The sequence below is a fragment of the Nycticebus coucang genome, chromosome 11 (genome assembly GCF_027406575.1).
Source record: "Nycticebus coucang isolate mNycCou1 chromosome 11, mNycCou1.pri, whole genome shotgun sequence".
NCBI classification, from domain to species: domain Eukaryota; kingdom Metazoa; phylum Chordata; class Mammalia; order Primates; family Lorisidae; genus Nycticebus; species Nycticebus coucang.
The window spans coordinates 119,999,335-120,018,556 of NC_069790.1; the positions used below are offsets into that span (position 1 = coordinate 119,999,335).

Consider the following 19,222-nt stretch of genomic DNA (forward strand, 5'->3'; position numbering starts at 1 on the left):
ACTTGTTCTTTTCTTGCTTATATGTTTGAGTTCTCTGTGGATTCTGGTTATTAAACCTTTGTTGGAGACATAACCTGCAAATATCTTCTCCCATTCTGAGGGCTGTTTAAGCCTAAGGACTTTAGACTTTATTGGCAAGTTAACAAACAAATTTTAGCCCTTATCTTAAGAGATGATTGAAAGTATCAAGCCGGGTGCATTGGCTCATGCCTATAATCCCAGCACTCTGAGAGGCTGTGGCCGGTGGATTACTTGAGCTCAGGAGTTCGAGACCAGAATGAGCAAGAATGAGCCTCATCTCTACTAAAAATAGAAAATTAATCAGAAGTCATGTTGAGCACCTGTAGTCCCAGCTACTGGGAAAGCTGAAGCAAGAGGATTGCTTGACTCCAAGATTTTGAGGCTGCTGGGAGCTGTGATGCCACGACACTCTACCCAGGGACATAGAGTGAGACTCCATCTCAAAAAGAAAAAGGAAATAAAAAAGTAGAATTTATCATGATACGGGGCAAAGGCAGGCAAAAAAAGCAGAGGGCAGGTTTTCTTGGCTGACAAAGATGAGGTTAAAATGAAGTTTAGGAAGTTTCTAAGAATAGCAGGTTCATTATGATTGCCTATCATTTTTTCACTTTCTTTTTTTTTTTTTGTAGAGACAGAGTCTCACTTTATGGCCCTTGGTAGAGTGCCGTGGCCTCACACAGCTCACAGCAACCTCCAACTCCTGGGCTGAAGCGATTCTCTTGCCTCAGCCTCCCGAGTAGCTGGGACTACAGGCGCCCGCCACAACGCCCAGCTATTTTTTGGTTGCAGTTTGGCCGGGGCTGGGTTTGAACCCGCCACCCTCGGTATATGGGGCTGGCACCCTACTCACTGAACCACAGGCACCGCACCGTATTCTTTTTAATGAATTATGCAGTCAAAGTAAAGTGGATAAATTATCCATATAAATCAGAACAAAAATGCACCCTGGAGACCTAGACTAGTTTAATGGCCACAAACTGTTCTCCAAGGAACTCCTGACACTTATGAATAGGTGCAGTACCAGCAACGGTCCTGGAACAGTGTCTATTGACTTTTTGGAAACATTATAGAGCTGGACTTGCCTTTTGTGGCTTCTTTTCCTAAGTCAGCCTCTTCTTTTGGGCCCTGGATCCAGCACTGTTTGGAAGGCAGAAGTCAGTCCTGCATGGACAATAACAACTTTCAGAATTTGCTGATGGAACCACAGTGCTATGTAGTGATGACTATTGGTGATATATCCTGCCAATCTGCACACGCCAATGCATAGAGCTCTACCTCCTTCTGTTTAGTGGGTGCAATTTGCTTCATAAGGTGGACATCCACAACTACTGCAGCCAGGCCTTCATTGAAGGATTTGCAGGTTATTTCTGGGTCAGCCCTGTGTAAGAACTAAGTATTCAGCAGGGAATGTTCCATGAGTTCCTCATAGAATTTCCTCATATAATGAAACCATAATATTGATAATAATGATAAATGTGGTTGATATTACATGCATAGAAATAACTTATATATATATAATTCAATCTTTACAACTTATAATGTACAATCCTCTTAAAAATATATATAGTTCAGTCTTAACAATGGTGTACAGAAAGCATCATTATCACTATCCTTTTTCACAAATGAATGAACTCTGTGAGAAATATGAGAATTTAGGCAGTAGGGCTTCAAAATTCTGTTGATGCTCTTTAGCCAAGACCCCCAGGAACATAACTATGACTGAAAGAAATTGGATTTACTGTCTCACGGTAGTGAAGGCCTAGCCCACCATGAGGAACCACAAGGCACCTCAGAAAGAAGGGTTTGGGAAGAACTTTTCATAGGGTGTGGGTTTGTGTTAGATGAGATGGAGGAAGGTGCTAGAAAGGGAGCCATTGCTCCTAATGGATGCTGTCAGGCAGTGGGAGTAGTTCCTTGACTGGGCACTTTAATAATTCTTTTCTCTAATGGGATAAGGGGGAAGTGATGCTAACATCGTCAGGAAGCAGCTGTTGTCCTCTTAGCTAGGACAGGGAGGGTTTTCTGTGTTCAGAAATGACTGTGGAGTGGTCATGGCCACAGAACACCATTGTCTGATGATCTGTGATGCTGTTACATGAGGAAGAGAGGGATGTCATGGCCTTGCTGTGGATGCCATACCAGCTCCTGGCTCTTGGGGGCTCCATTTTTCTTCCTTAGCTCCTGCTTTTGATCACTACACTGAATTGTCTTTCCTGAATTGAAGGCAGAGACAATATCTGAAAGAATGAATTATTATTTTGGTAAAAGTCATAAAGGAAAATATGTGGCACCAAATTTGTATGGTTTTGGGGAAAGCACTTTAGGGGAAGCTCTCAGGAGCTATACAGACGTGAACTTGAACAGCAGCAGGAGTGAGACAGGATAAGAGAGGAGGAAAGCGCTGCCATGTCTACTGAAGTCCCGATGGTTGTAAAGGACAAGAGGAGTGAGGAAGAGGGGCATTGAGGCCTTATTCAATGTCCTCCTGACCTAGGAAGCCAGTCAGGACACTGAGGACTTTACAGGTGCTGTTCTCTTAGTCCTTTCAACAGCCCTGAGATGTGGGCGTTAATATCCCTATCCTACCAACGTATTAGCTGAGATTCATGATGTGATAACTATTTCAAGATGACACAACATGGACCTGTGTCACTAGCATTTTAGCCACCTTGCTTTGCACACAATTGTGTGTTCATTGCATCTTCGTGGTCTGCTGCTGAGCAGATGAGTGATGATCCCTGTCCTTGAGGGCTGTTGATGCATCAGCCCCAGTGAATATTCCTTGCAGTTGCTGACTCTATCTTTTGCTCAGTACATGAGTCTGGTGTTGACTGTGGGTCACAGGAGAAGTGATGGGAACTGGGGATGAGTGGAGAGACAGTTTTAGGGTGCAGGTTTGCAGGTTTTTACAGCAATTTACTGAGGTGAATTTACATAGAGTAAAATGTACAAATCTTAAGTATACAGCTCAGTGCCTTTTCCCGTATCAATACATATGTGATCACCATATGGATAAAGATACAGAGCATTTCTATCACCTTAGAAGTTCTTACTGTCCTTTTCCAGAGAAAATCACTGTGCAGACTTCTATCAACATAGAGTAATTTTGATTGTTCTTGAACTTTGTAGTATGGAATCACATAGTACATAGTTTTTGCATTTGGCTTCTTTGACTTGAGATCCATCCATGTTGCACGTCACTAGTTTACTCTATTTTTAAAAAGTTGCTGAGTGTATTTGATTTATGAATATACCACTAAGGGCCTGATTCATGGAACCTGAAAGCAGGCTGTCCCAGTGGCAGAGTCCTCAGATCCCTGATCTAGAGCCTCCTCTTCTCCTACCTCAAACCAAATATCCCCTTCTCCAGTAAGCCCCTCACCTTCCTATTCCACTGCTGTGTTCCTGGAACCCCTGGGTCCAGCGTCTCCTGCTGGGGCGCTACCACCCTCGCTGAGGCTCTAGGCACCAGAGCGCCTCTTCTCCATTTTACCACAGAGGCAGCTTGTCATCAGTGAGAAACCTCTGTGGCCTTTACCCTCATATCTCTTTGTTTTCAGGAATTGACACAGGATGTGCTCCACAGGCTGCTGTGAAGTCAAACTGTGATCAGAACAGTACATTTCTCTCCCCAGCTATAAACATTTCCTGTGGATGGCTTTTCAGTTAGCTCTGTTCTCACATACCTGAGAGGGTGGGTGTGGCCGGCTTGTGTGTCCTGACTCACAGATTACAGGCAGTGTGTAGCTAGATTAAAAGGGGTCAAGCCGGGGTGGTGCCTGTGGCTCAGTGGGTAGTGCGTCAGCAACATAGACTGAGGGTGGTGGGTTCAAACCCAGCCCCGGCTAAACTGCAACAACAACAACAAAAATAGCCAGGCATCTGTAGTCCCAGCTACTCGGGAGGCTGAGGCAAGAGAATCACTTAAGCCCAGGAGTTGCTGTGAGCTGTGATGCCACCTCACTCTACCCAGGGCGATAAAGTGAGACTCTGTCTCTACAAAAAAAAAGGGGGGGGGTGTGCTCAAGCCATGGCCAAGCTGTTAAACTCTAAAGAGGCTCAGGAAACATACTTGTGATTCATCTTCATAAGTCTACAGTAACCTGAAGTTTAAAATGATGCCACGTTGGCAATATTAGGAATGCGTCCCCAGCGGCACCCGCCTGCTATGCAGCACTCTAGCTTCTGTTAAGTCTCGGTTTCCCAGGATGTATGTTTGAGGTGGCCCAGAGGATGAGCCCTATTACCTATTGAACATTTCTGTCACGTGTTGTGGCATTTACCAAGTTTTTATGCTTTCCTGACGTGAATCCTTCTCTGCTGGGTACTGCTTACTCAGCACTATTAATGCAAAGCATGACTTTCAGTCCTGTTGGCCACCATGTCATTATGTTGTCAATATTTGTAGGTCTCCTGGGTACCAGAGCACCCAGCAAACACCTATGGTATTTCTTTTGACTGTTTAGTTTTCTCTGGGCAGTGAGGTTCACATGCAGCCTCTCTTGGTTCCGCTGGCTACTCAACCTTCTTCCCTGGGTTTCCTGATGTGGGAATGGTACCATAACTGTCAAGGTGTCCAAACCAGGAATCTCGACTTTTTGTTCCAATAAATACCAAAACGTTGTGGATTATAAAGGCCTTCGCTCTCTCTGGAGCATCCACATTTTTCCCTTTGTCTCCACTCCACTTATGGTCACCGTCATTTCTGGTCTGGCTCGACCATCTGTCAGGATGGAGCTTGTTTCAGGGCTTGCTTCTCCCTGACTACCCTCCATGCTGCACCCATGATGCTATTGATGAGGCCTAAATATAATTGTGAGGCGATGTCAGTGGGAATGGCAGGGCAATGTCATCCAAAAATCTTCATCTTCACCCAAACAAGGCGAACAATGTTGAACATAGTGAGACTCACTTTTTTTTTTTTTTTCCAGAGCTCTGGATGTTAACCAAAGGCTGGAAGCTATACTGGGAGTGTTATTTGAAGAAAATAGAACAGTGAGTTTTATGGTCTTTCAACTCACCTCATTCCCATCACCCCCAACTCTGTGGTAGCCTTGAAATCCAGTGAAGACCAGCGGCCTGGCAGCTGCTGCAGGGGCCCAGTGGAGTTGCTGCTTCTTAAATGCCCTCTTCCTGGAGAAATGTCATTTTGAACTGTCCGGTGGTTTCCTACAAGACCTACCAGCAAGGTTTGTCTTTCTTTGACCTGACTTGGAGCTCACTCGGTTCTAACAGTGTTTTCTATGAGTGTTTTTGAAAGTGATTGTTTAACATCATGATTGCATAAGACCAGTGGATAACAAATGGGGGGAAATAACAGTTTAAATAACAAAATAACAAAAGGCTCAAAAGGAAAAGCTGTGGAATGAGATATCCCTGAGAACTTGAAAAAGCCTTGACATATTCCTGGAACTGTAGAAGGCCACGTGAATGCACAACATTGTGTACATGCCCAGGAAAGAGCAAATACTCAGAAAGACCCAAGAATGCCCTAACTTCTTTCACTTCTGGCTGAGCTAGAGCTGCTGCACAAGCAGGAAGTGAAAATAAAGGCAGAGCTTTAACTGTCCAGCTGACTATCGTATGTTCCAAAAAGCACAGAGCCCTGGGGCCAAGTTTGGGGGATTTATAGATTCCAGGAATTTAAGGAACTCTTTGTCTAATCATTAGTTTACCACTAAACTTCCTGGGCAGAGAAGTCATTGGCCCCACATAAGAAAGAATAGAGACTTTACAAAATTAGTGTAGAAAAGTCACTGAACAGAACCAACAGCAATAACAGCAATAAAGACAAGCTCTAGGGGTAAGGAGAAGTATATTATTTCTAGGATTGCCACATTATATTATGGAAAATGTCCAGTTTCCAACAGAAATTATTAAACAAGCAAAGAAACAAGAAAGTATGATCAACATGCAGGAATAAGGAGCTATACATAAAGCAAGAGTGAGAAAGGTAAAAAATTAGAATGGAAATAAATAAAATAGAGACTAGAAAAGAAATAAAGATAAGATCAAAAGTAAAAGTTTACTCTTTGAAAAGAACATATTCTTCTTAGCAAAGTGTCTCAAAAATGGAAGAAAAAGTATCCAAAGTACTCAGCTCTACTATGAAACCAAGTTAAAGCTTTCATATGAAAGCTATAACCCAATTATAGCCCAAAAATATGGGGAAAGGAGATAGGGAGGGGAGGGGAGGGGGGAGGTTGGGTGGAGGGAGGGTAATTGGTGGCACCACATCTATGGTGCATCTTACAAGGGTACATGTGAAATTTACTAAATGTAGAATATAAATGTCTTAACACAATAACTAAGAAAATACCGTGAAGGCTATGTTAACCAGTTAGATGAAAATATTTCAAATTGTATATAAAACCAGCACATTGTACCCCACAATTGCATTAATGTACACAGCTATGATTTAATAATAAAAAAGGAAAAAAGAAAAAAAAGAAAGAAAAGAGCCATAGAACTGTATTAAAGGGCCATAGCATTAGGAAGGTTAAGAACCACTGTTATAGATAAACATCAAGTGTGGAGAAAAGAATATTCAGGATACTTCATGAGATTTAACAATAAGATACATTTGCACTGATTTCTAGTATTCAACTTGTTTTCTATAAATATCTAAAAGACTTATAAAATCTTCTAGCTCCTGGAGAAGGCTATCTCTTTTTCAATTTTCTGCAGCTAGTTTTTCTAACTGTTTACCTGTTTGATTGCTTTCAATTTCTTATTTAGGTTCTCAATTTTTTTTTGTTGTTGTTGTTTAGTTCAAAGTCACCTGAGCTTGGTTGAGAGAAGATATTTTGTGTTCTGTTTCCTGTTTTGCTTCTTCTGGCCTCATTCTTTCTTTGTAGGAGCTATTTCTGAAAATGACTTATAATTTGCCCTTGTAGTTTCATAGTCTGTGTGGCCCCTAATTATGCAACTTAAGATCAATGACTTCTTCATTTCTTCTAACTGGATTTCTGAAAGTCGATGCAATATTGGCTCCTCACTGGGTACTTTACTTAGAACTGCTTGGTACATTACTGGTTTCATTGGAAATACTATGTCTAGAATCTTCTGTTAAGAAAACTGCCTGCCTTACGTCTGCCTTTGATGGTACATTACTCTTGTGCAGGGTAGAGCTAGCAAAATGTACAATCTTGTACATGTTATTAACACACAACCTGAAGACGCACATAGTGGTTAAATTACACTCTTCTCATCTGGGCACCAGGCAAGGTATGTACAATTTGAAGGCACTGGTTTGAAAATAAGTTTTGGTCTTTAACACTCCACAAATCATTTGTATTTCCTTAATTTCAAAACCCATATAGTACTTACATGGCCATATGAGAATAGTAGTAAATTGCATGCAAGAACCAGTTCCAAAGTCAATTTATAATAACATAGCATGTAGAAAATTGCTGCTTTGGCAGGAGTCTGGTGGAAAGCCAAGCTCATAAAAAATGGGATCATTTTTCTGGTTATTGCACTGTAGCATTTGCATCATTTGCTGCAATATAGAAGCGTGTTTGTTATGCATAATGGGAAGCTAAAGTTTTGTTGACATTTGTATTGTTATCCCTACTCACTGGTAGTTTTTAGATATATCTTTACTGATCTTAGACACTTATAACTCATGTTTCCTGATACCTACCAAAGTAAGCTACAGATTTTCTTTAATAAAAAAAGGTGCACCCTTATTTTCAGAAACATACACATCCAACTCATGGAGATTGTTACATGTAATTATCTAGAGAGTCACCTTTTTGTTTTATACAATTGCATAGTAGTCCTGTAATAAAACTTGAGTTTGTGTTAACCCATCTCAGTTGATGGACATTGGGGTGCCTCTAAACTTTGCTATTTCCAATGATATAGGATTGTTTGCTGAATTTCCCAGCACAAGGTTTGTGCCATTTTGTCTTTTCACTAATGAAATGTGAAGGTAACTGTTTATTTTCATACTTTGAGGTTGTGAAAACCTGACAGGGAAGAGATCATATCTCCATATGAGTGAGATGAAATATATTTTCATATGTTTAATATTAGTTTGCTTTTCTGTTCTCTTTTTATGTCTTCTGTCCATTTCTACAATGATTTTTTGGTCTTTTTCCTGTTTTAAAATAATAAACTCTATTTTTAGAGAAGTTTTAGGTTCACAAAAAAATTGAGTGAAAAGTTCAGAGTTCTCAAACATACCTTGTCTCCACACATGGACAGACTCACCTACTATGGACATTCTGTACATTTATTACAATTCATCAGCCTACATCGACACACTACATAAGATATTAGTCATTTGTCTATTATATAAGTTACAAGTACTATGTTCTAGGTTGTCATTCATTTATTACTTTATTTTTGTTATGCAGAAGTGTATTACTATTATGTAGGAAAATTAATCAATTAATACTTATATGTTCTGGATTTTGAGTCATGTTTTCTACATGCATAGATTATAATGGGATTCTTTTCTGTTTCCTTCCAGGACTTTAAACATTTTCTTTTTTCTGACATTTAAATGTTTCGCTCATTTGTAATTCATCCTGGTGTTTACCAAGCATTTATCCTGCCCTGCCTGCATAAACTGTACTTAAGCTTACTAAATTATTTATTTATTTATTCAGAGACAAAGTCTCACTCTGGCACCCTGAGTAGAGTGCCGTGGTATCACAGCAACCTTAAGCTCTTGAACTCAAGAGATCATCTTGCCTCAGTTTTTCTATTTTTAGTAGAGACAGGGTCTCGCTCTTGCTCAGGCTGGTCTTAACTCCTGAACTCAAGCAATCCATTGGCCTTGGCCTCCCAGAATTTTAGGATTACAGGTGTGAGCCACCACGTCTGGTCTTACTAAATAATTTCAAAGGAAATAATAAGAATACGCTAGCTATTTAATGAAAGATAGACTATCACCATTTTGCAACACTTAATGAAATAATGGGGCGGCGCCTGTGGCTCAGTCGGTAAGGCACCGGCCCCATATACTGAGGGTGGCGGGTTCAAACCCGGCCCCGGCCAAACTGCAACCAAAAAATAGCTGGGCATTGTGGTGGGCGCCTGTAGTCCCAGCTACTCAGGAGGCTGAGGCAAGAGAATCGCTTAAGCCCAGGAGTTGGAGGTTGCTGTGAGCTGTGTGAGGCCACGGCACTCTACTGAGGGCCATAAAGTGAGACTCAGTCTCTACAAAAAAAAAAAAAAAAAAAAAGAAATAATGGATCTATGCAACAATCATTAATAACTGCTAACACAAATAGAGGAAAAACCAGGCATCAATTGCTCCCTGAAGGAAACATTCAACACCATCTATGAATAACCTGGTCAAAAATTGAACTCTGTTCTGTTGTCTCTTATTGAACTAAAGACAACGAAATTCCCATTTATAAAAATGTATGAGACTGAGAAAGATGGTAGGTGACATCAAGAGGATGCAAACAGCAAAATTCAAAACGGGAAAATTAATTGTACAAATTATCTAGTATCTTCAGTAAACACATTGCAAGAAAAGAAATGAGGGAAGGGTCTTTTGTTTCTGGTTATGATGGAGCGACTGAGATTGTTACTTATCTTCCTTATATAAACAATAGGAGGCTAAAATGTATAAAGGAACTGTTTCCAGACAGTGTACAACAGGCTGCTGAGGACTATTCCATGAGGTAGGTCAGGTGGATGGAAAATGAAAGTGGATGTCAACTGGGATCTCCACAAAGGAGTGAGGGACCCCAAATGGTAAATACTTGGATGAATACAAGAGATTATTTTTTATAATTTAAAATGTCTTTGAAAGATAATTGACCTTGAAAGCACAATCTTTCAGTTTATAATCTATGCAAATATAAAATGTTTCACAATAGTAATGCAAAAGATGAGTGGAATGAAGTGAAAGTGTGATGTTATAAAGGTCTTTCTTTTTAATGTAATGTAATGTTAAAGATGCATATTGTAAATTGAGGAGCAACTGATAATAAAATAAAATAAAACACAGTTAATAAAGGAAAAGTGGAGATAAAATGAAATTTTAAAGTTTGCCAAAATATGGTGTCCATAGCTCAGTGGGTAGGGCGCTGGCCACACACACCAGGCTGGCAGATTTGAACCTGGCCCAGGCCAGACAACTACAATAAAAAAATAGCTAGGCATTGTGATGGGAGCTTATAGTCCCACGTATTTGGGAGGCTGAAGCAAGAGAATTGCCTAAGCTTCTGGGTAGCTGAACATGTGGCAGTTCATGGAGGATGTATTATCCCTTCCCCTACACCTTGCCCAGGGAGTCTCTTCATCTCTAGATGGTGTGTGCATGGTTAAGGCCACTGTGTTTATCCATGTGCAGAGGCAGAGCATGATGGCAGACCAGGTAGATGGTTAGCTCAGCTCTTTGGGAACAACAGGTGAGAGTGAGTGGGCTAGATCATTCCTGGTGGGGAATATTGGTGTAGACAGGCAGTTTAGGGTATGCAACAAAGTGGTGGATTGCTGGACTGAAAGTGTAATCCGGAGCCGTGGAGACTGCCAGAAAGATTTCTGTGTTTCTGCAGTGGGCGGCAGCAGCAGTAACCAGCCCCTGCCCCATGGAAGATTACAATTCCCAGTTTCTGGGGAAACTAGGTGTTGTACAGAAAAATTAGTGAAGCATGGACTCCTGAGTGGAATTTCATGGTCAGATAGGGGTGCTGTCTGGAGTGGCACAGCCAGGGCTAGGCGCTGGTCAGAAAGCAGACATATTTTGAAATTTTGGAAATGGCGACTGTCATAGGCACCTATTCGCATGGGCCAGGAGTGGTGATTTGAGTCTCACGAGGCAGCCATCCTGTACCCAAAGCAGGTCCAAGATACTCTGCACTTTCACAGGAACTGTTGCAGGAGAATTTGTGAAACCTACCTGTGAAGATTCTTTTTAAAATTGGAGGAATCAACAACTCAGCGGGGTCTAAGCACCAAGTGGGTAGCCAGGCAACCACCAAACAACCAGTGTAAACCGTGAATCAGGTATAAGCCTGGGAACCACTCATGGTACTACCTGGTGTCCAGAAGGTATCTTGCAACATAAATATATTCCTACTAAAGTTGATCCCTACAGCATATGTATAGTCATATGTTTTTATATATATGTAAGAATAATATTTTTGTTGTTGGTGGTTTTTTTCTTTTTTCTCTGCTCGTTCTTTTTGCTCTTTTGTGTTTTATCCTTTTCTTACAGAAGTTATTGTTAATTTTTAAAAAAATTATTATTAATACTATTTTGTTTTTCTTTTCCTCTTCTTCCCTTCTTATGGTTGCTGAGAGTGCTTATATCAGGCTATTAGAGTTTTTTTCTTTTCTTTTTATTATAATAATTATTATTTTTGTCTGTTTATTTGTTTCTTTTCTTTTCTTTTTTTTTTTTTGTAGAGACAGAGTCTCACTTTATGGCCCTTGGTAGAGTGCCATGGCATCACACAGCTCACAGCAACCTCCAACTCCTGGGCTTAAGCGATTCTCTTGCCTCAGCCTCCCGAATAGCTGGGACTACAGGCGCCCACCACAACGCCCAGCTATTTTTTGGTTGCAGTTTAGCCAGGGCTGGGTTTGAACCCGCCACCCTCGGTATATGGGGCCAGCGCCTTACCGACTGAGCCACAGGCACCACCCTGTTTATTTGTTTCTTATTGTCTATGCATCTGTGTGCTTGTGTGTCTGGTAGCTTTTTTGTTTATTTATTTGCTCATTTTGTTTCAATGTGTCTTGTGTTTTGCTAAATCCTTGGGTTGGCCATTTTCCCTAACTCCAATTTTTATATTCAATAAAAACAAGGGGGAATGGGGGAGGATGACTGACTGGAGCCAGCTTTCAACAGAAGCTCCAGTCCAGTGGGAGAGATAATGGCCAGAAAGAACCCAACAAAGCCGAAGGGAGGGAACTGAGCTGAGAGAAGAGATAGATATTTGCATATTTTCTCTACTGAGGCAAGCTGCGACTCCAAGGAAACAAATTTCAGGTACAGAACTCATCCCAAAGAGGACATGTGTCCATCCTCTCCCCCGAGAGAGTTGCTTGCTTGCTGTGGGATCTCTACTAGTGAGCGGTGAACTGAGGTTCTCTTCTCTCACCCCACTGGAGTGACTTGCTGGAAGCTGGGACTCCTTCTCCAGAGAATCCCTACTGTGAGCCTAGGAAATCTCTTGTCTGGCAGGAAGTTTGAACAAATATTTTCCCTGCCACTTTGAACTTCCAGTCTACTATTCCCCCCTTGCCTGGTGGTCTAGAAGTCCAACCCCTGCAGAGACCAGAATGTCTGCACTTCTTGGCTAGGACTGGGCATTGCTTAGACAGAGGCAGTGCAGCTATGCTGTACCTGGTGAATCCTGTAACAGTGCAGAAAGACATAGAGGGAAAGGTGTCTTGCCTGGCTCTGAGAAAGTATATCTCAGCAGCAGATGGAGGCTTGGGTCTCTGTGAGATGAGCGGAGACTTAGGAACTGCTGATGCACACGAACCCAAGTGGAGACATCTCCCACCCAACATCAGCATTAATAGAGTGATCCTGCTGGGGTCTAATTTTGGAAAGTCACCTCCCCAACTATGTGGTCTGCCAGAAGGAACTAGACGTCACCCTAAAGGGATACCAGAGCTACAGAACAGCAGCAGCAAAGATGCAGTGGCTGAGGGAGAAATACATTTGCTATCTGAATATCCTCAGGTTTAGATTGAGATCAGGTGGAACATTCCCTAGTTGCCATTTAGTACCTGAGGCAGGCAGGCTTCAGCTCCCCCTGTTGGCTGGTGGCAGAGGGTGGTAGCCAAGAGGAGGAGGCATTGACTATACTTTGACACTGGCGGGCACAAAGCCCTGGCACATTTGCTTATTGGACAGAACTGGGCCACAGAGACTGGGTTAACAGAGACTGGCAGTGGGGTTACCAGAGACTAGGGTTACCAGAGTCCGGTGGTGAAGGGGGAGCAAGGTGGGGAAAGAGGCATCAGCCCCCTTGGTCCAAACCTTCTACTCTATGGGCCTTTCTGACTCCTTGGAGCACCAGAGCAAGCTGCACTTGAGCTACCACTAGACCCCTGCTATTTAATTGCTGGGGACTTTTTGAACTCTCCAGCTAGAGAGTGGGTACTGATTGGGACAATCAGTTTGGAATGCTTGATCTGGACAGATCAACAGAGGACCCTCCAATGTGGTACCCTGGTTTTGTTTTAGTGGGAAAGTTTGATGTTCCTCTTCCAGGTGTTGCCTGTGGGGGGTGGGATGTCTTAGTTGCTTGTATTTCTCCAAAGCTAAGACTTTAATCCAGAGTCACCGATTCACTAGGATTGGACGGAGATAAGCTGAATACAAGACAGAGCTACCTAGCCCCAGCACACCAAGCAGATCTCCAAAGTCTCAAACTATAGTACTGTACAGATCCTTTGCAAAGCTGTAGAGGAAAAGCTCTTTGGTGAAGGGCTGGTCAATCACAACCCAAGAAAACCTCACTCCAATTTCACCTTACCTGTTTCTCTAGCCAAATGGTGAAAACAAGCATGGGGTGGAATCAGTGGAAAAATCTGGCCATGTGAATAATTAGAACGATCAACTCCCCCAAGGAATGACAAACCAGCCACACCAGCGGATCCCATTCATAAACAGATGGCTGAGATGTCAGAAATCAAATTTAGACTCTGGATGGCAAATAAGATTAACAGAATGGAAGTAAAGTTGGAATTAGAAATTCTAGGAATAATTAAAAAGTTGTTTCAAGAATTCACTGAATTCAAAGACAAAATCACCAAAGATTTTGACACATTGATAAAAGAAGTTGCAGACTTCCAAGATATGAGAAACACAGTAGAATCCCTCAGTAATAGAATGCAGCAGGCAGAAGAAAGGATTTCTAACATTGAAGACAAAGCTTTTGAATGCTCCCAAATGCACAAAGAGGAAGAGAAGTGGAGAGCAAAAATGGATTATTCTCTTAGAGAGCTCTGGGATAGTTCCAAGAAAACTAATATTCGCCTTATAAGAATCCCTGAAGGCAATGAGGTTGCTTTGAAAGGTACAGATGCTCTTCTCCAAGAGATAATCAGGGAGAACTTCCCAAACATTGCAAGAGATGTGGAAATTCAGATAGCAGATAGTTTCAGAACCCCAGCACAACTCAACCCAAATAAAGCATCTCCCAGACATATTATAATTAATTTCACCAAAGTTAATATGAAGGAGAAAATACTGCAAGCAGCCAGCTGTAAGAAAGCCATAACCTACAAGGGGAAGAATATTAGAATGACTGCAGATCTCTCTGTTGAAACTTTTCAAGCTAGAAGATGATCATCTACCTTCAACCTCCTAAAACAAAACAATTTCCAACCCAGGATCCTGTATCCAGCTAAATTGAGTTTCATTTATGATGGAGAAATTACATACTTTAACGATATTCACATGCTGAAGAAATTTTCCATAACTAAACCAGCTCTTCAGGATATTCTCAGACCCATCCTCCACAATGACCACCACAATGCTTTATCACCAAAGTAAACTCACTCAGAAAATTTTGATCAAAATACAACTTCCACAGTGGTGAAAGGATTAAAAATGTCCATTGGAATTTCAAAAAATTAGACACCCAGAATAATTCCAGGCTTATCACTACTCTCAATTAATGTGAATGGCTTAAATTGCCCTATAAAGAGGTACAGGTTGGCTGACTGGATACAAAAACTCAGGCCAGACATCTGCTGCATACAAGAATCTCATCTTACCTTAAAAGATACATATAGACTCAGGGATGGTCATCTATATTTCAGGCAAATGGAAATCAGAAAAAAGCAGGTGTTGCAATTTAATTCACAGATACAATAGGCTTTAAACCAACAAAAGTAAAGAAAGATAGGGATAGTCACTTCATATTTGTTAAGGGAAACCCTCAACATGATGATATTTCAATTATTTTATTTATACACCCAACCAGAATGTTCCTCAATTTGTAAGAGAGACTCTAACTGAAATGAGTAACTTGATTTCCTCCAGCACTATACTAGCTGGAGATTTTAACACCCCTTTGGCAGTTGGATAGATCCTCCAATAAGAAACTAAGCAAAGAAATTTTAGACTTAAAATTAACCATTTAACAATTGGATTTAACAGACATATATAGAACATTTTATCTTAACAAAACTGAATACACATTCTTCTCATCAGTGCATGGACCATCCTCCAAAATTGATCACATATTAGGTTACAAGGCTAACTTCAGCAAATTTAAAAAAATAGAAATTATTCCTTGTATCTTCTCAGACCATCATGGATAAAAGTTGAACTCAGTAACAACAGGAATCTGCAAACTCACACAAAGACATGGAAACTAAGTAATCTTATGCTAAATGATAGCTAGTCATAGATGAGATTAAGAAAGAAATTACCAAATTTTTGGAGCAAAATGATAATGAAGACACAAACTACCAGAACCTCTGGGATACTGCAAAGGCAGTCCTAAGAAGGAAATTTATAGCACTACAGGCCTTCCTCAAGAGAATGGAAAGAGAGGAAATCAACAACTTAATGGGACAGCTCAAGCAACTGGAAAAGGAAGAACATTCCAACCCTAAACCCAGCAGAGGAAAAGAAATAACCAAAATTAGAACAGAATTAAATGAAATTGAAAATAAAAGAATTATGTGACAGATCAATAAATCAAAAAGTTGGTTTTTTGAAAAGGCCAATAAAATAAATAAACCTTTGGCTAACCTACCAGAAATAAAAGAGTAAACTTTCTAATTTCTGTTGTGTGACGGTGTCATGAGGAGACAGCAGCTTCACCGCGGGTGCAAGCTTGCTCCTGAAATAGTATGAAAGCAAGAGGCAGACTATAAGCTCTGGATGGCAAGTAGCAATATTTTTTATTTTCAGCCAGCTTAAATAGCTAGCCAGTCATGTGCACAGTATTAATCTATAACAATACATTTCTCCACTACCTTGATTGTAATATTAAATTATTTTTACCATGGCACCTACTAGTCTACTGATTAACTGATTATAAATTTCTTAATTTGCACACAAGACATACATCAGTTGTTTTGCCCATAACTGATAAATTATAAGACCACTTCAAAGATGTAGTATAATTACTCTTAAAATCTCTGAAACCCGTTGGTAACCTAGGATACAGTAACTCATTACCTCGCTTACCCACAGTTCAGAGGCCATTCAGCTTTTCAGATGCATATTTTACATGTATTACCCTCTGAGCTGTGTCACTAGGAGTGGAGATTCTTTGCCCCAACCCCCCTAGGCTTTACAGTGACAATGTTGTGTCACCGACTGTGGAATTTTACCTCCAGCAATCAGGCTTAACCACTTTGTTTACCGAGGTAGCGAGGCCTGCAACAAAACTTATGGTCAGCAGGAAATCGAAACTGCTTTTTCCTTAGGCTTCCAGGGCAAAGAGCATATAGGCTTTTAGCCTATAAACTTTATCAATCAGAAATGGCAGAGACAAGATAACCACAGACGTCACAGAAATTCAAAAAATACTTAATGAATATTACAAAAAACTCTATTCTCAGAAATATGAAAATCTGAAGGAAATTGACCAATACTTGGAATCACGCCACTTTCCTAGACTTAGCCAGGAAGAGGTGGAAATATTGAACAGGCCTATATCAAGTTCTGAAATAGCATCAACTATACAAAATCTTCCCAAAAAGAAAAGCCCGAGACAGATGGCTTCACATCAGAATTTTACCAAACCTTTAGAGAGGAAGTAGTACCCACATTACTTAATCTTTTCCAAAACATAGAAAAAGAAGGAATACTTCCGAATACATTCTATGAAGCAAACATTACTCTGATCCCCAAACCAGGAAAAGACCCAACAAGTAAAGAATATTATAGACCAATATCACTAATAAATATTGATGCAAAAATATTCAATAAGATCCTAGCAGCCAGGAGCGATGGCTCATGCCTGTAATCCTAGCACTGTGGGAGGCTGAGAAGGGAGAATTGCTTGAGCTCAGGAGTTCAAGACTCACTTGAGTGAGAGTGAGACCCGACTCATGAAAAAAATGGAAAAACCCAGTCAGGCACCGCAGCGAGCGCCTGTAATCCCAGCGGCTTCTGGAGGCTGAAGCAGCAGGATGCCCACAACCTGAGTCTGAGGTTCCACTGAGCTACCATGCCCACTGCACTCTGCTCAGGGGCATAGGGTGGGACTCTGTCTCAACAACAACAACAACAACAAAAAGATCCTAGCAAACAGAATCCAGCATCACATCAAACAAATTATACTCCATGACCAAGTGGGTTTTATCCCAGACTCTCAAGGCTAGTTCAATATATGTAAATCTATAACTATAATACACCACATAAATAAATTAAAAAACAAAGACCATATGATTCTCTCAATTGATGCAGAAAACGCTTTTGATAATATCCAGCATCCTTTTATGATCAGAACACTTAAGAAAATAGGTATAGAAGGGACATTTCTTAAACTGATCAGAGGACATCTACAGCAAACCTACAGCCAATATTATATTGAACGAAGTAAAATTGAAAACAATTCCACTCAGATCAGGAACCAGACAAGGTTGCCCACTATCTCCACTGCTTTTTAAAATTGTAATGGAAGTCTTAGCCATTGCAATTAGGCAAAAGAAGGCAATCAAGGGTATCCATATAGGGTCAGAGGAGATCAAACTTTCACTTTTCACAGATAATATGATCACATCCCTGGAAAACCCCAGGGACTCAACCACAAAACTCTTAGAAGTGATACAGTAGCATCTCAGGCTACAAAATCAATACTCACAAATCAATAGCATTCATACATACCAACAATAGTCAAGCTAAAAAAACAGTCATGGACTCTATTCCCTTTACAGTAGTGCCAAAGAAAATGAAATATCTGGGGGGATGTACCTAATAAAGGAAGTGAAAGATCTCTATAAAAAGAACTATGAAACTCTGAGAAAAGAAATAGCTGAAGATGTCAACAAATGGAAAAAGTACCATGCTCATGGCTGGGAAGAATCAACACTGTTAAAATGTCCATACTACCCAAAGCAATCTACAGATTTAATGCAATTCCCATTAAAGCACCTCTGTCATACTTTAAAGATCTGGAAAAACTAGTACTTCATTTTATATGGAAACGGAAAAAAACTCGAATAGCCAAGACATTACTCAGAAATAAAAACAAATTAAGTGGAATCACGCTACTAGACTTCAGACTATACTATAAATCTATAGTGATCAAAACAGCACAGTACTGGCACAAAAATACAGAGGTAGATGTATGAAACAGAATTGAGAACCAACAGATGAATCCAGACACTTATTGTCATTTGATCTTTGATAAGCCTATCAAAAACTTAAATTGGGGAAAGACTCCCTATTTAACAAATGGTGTTGGGCGGCGCCTGTGGCTCAAGGAGTAGGGCGCCAGTCCCGTATGCCGGAGGTGGCGGGTTCAAACCAAGCCCCAGCCAAAAAACCACACACACACACACAAAAAATGGTGCTGGGTGAATTGGCTGGCGACTTGTAGAAGACTGAAACTGGACCCACACCTTTCACTTCTAACAAAAATTGACTCTCACTGGATAAAAGTCTTAAATGTAAGACATGAAACCATAAAGATTCTTGGAAAGAGGGCAGAAAAAACACTTGAAGAAATTGGCCAGGGAGAAAATTTTATAAGGAGGACCTCCAGGACAATTGAAGCAATACCAAAAGTACATTACTGGGATCTGATCAAACAAAAAACTTCTTCACTGCCAAAAACACAGTAAGTAAAGCAAGTACTGCCCTCAGAATGGGAGAGGATATTTGCAGTTTTCATTTCCGACAAAGGTCAGATAACCACAATCCACAGAGAACTGAAACTTACTAATAAGAAAAGAACAAGTCATCTCATTTCACTATGCGCAAGAGACCTGAACAGAAACTTCTTTGAAGAAGGTAGGCACATGGTCTACAGACATATGAGAAAATGCTCATCATCTTTAATCATCAGAGAAATGCAAATCAAAACCACTTTCAGATGCCATCTAACTCCAGTAAGGGTAGCCCACATAACAATATCCCAAAACTACAGATGTTGACATGGATGTGGAGAAAAGGGAACACTTCTCTGCTGCTGGCGGGAATGCAAACTAATACATTCCTTTTGGAAAGAAGTTTGGAGAACACTCAGGGATCTAAAAATTGACCTGTGGTTGAATCCTGCAATTCCTCTATGAGGACTGTATC

At 40.7% G+C, this 19,222-nt stretch overlaps 1 protein-coding gene across 1 annotated transcript in view; it reads left to right on the forward strand.

Annotated features, from left to right (window-relative positions):
- LOC128598602 (GTPase IMAP family member 4-like) overlaps positions 1-19,222 on the forward strand; it is a 105,682-nt gene that overhangs the window by 15,797 nt on the left and 70,663 nt on the right. Inside the window, exon 2 of the mRNA XM_053609185.1 lies at positions 4,953-5,210. Within this exon, the coding sequence (XP_053465160.1) occupies positions 5,144-5,210 (67 nt within the window). The 5' untranslated portion in view covers positions 4,953-5,143. The remainder of the gene's footprint in view (positions 1-4,952; positions 5,211-19,222) is intronic.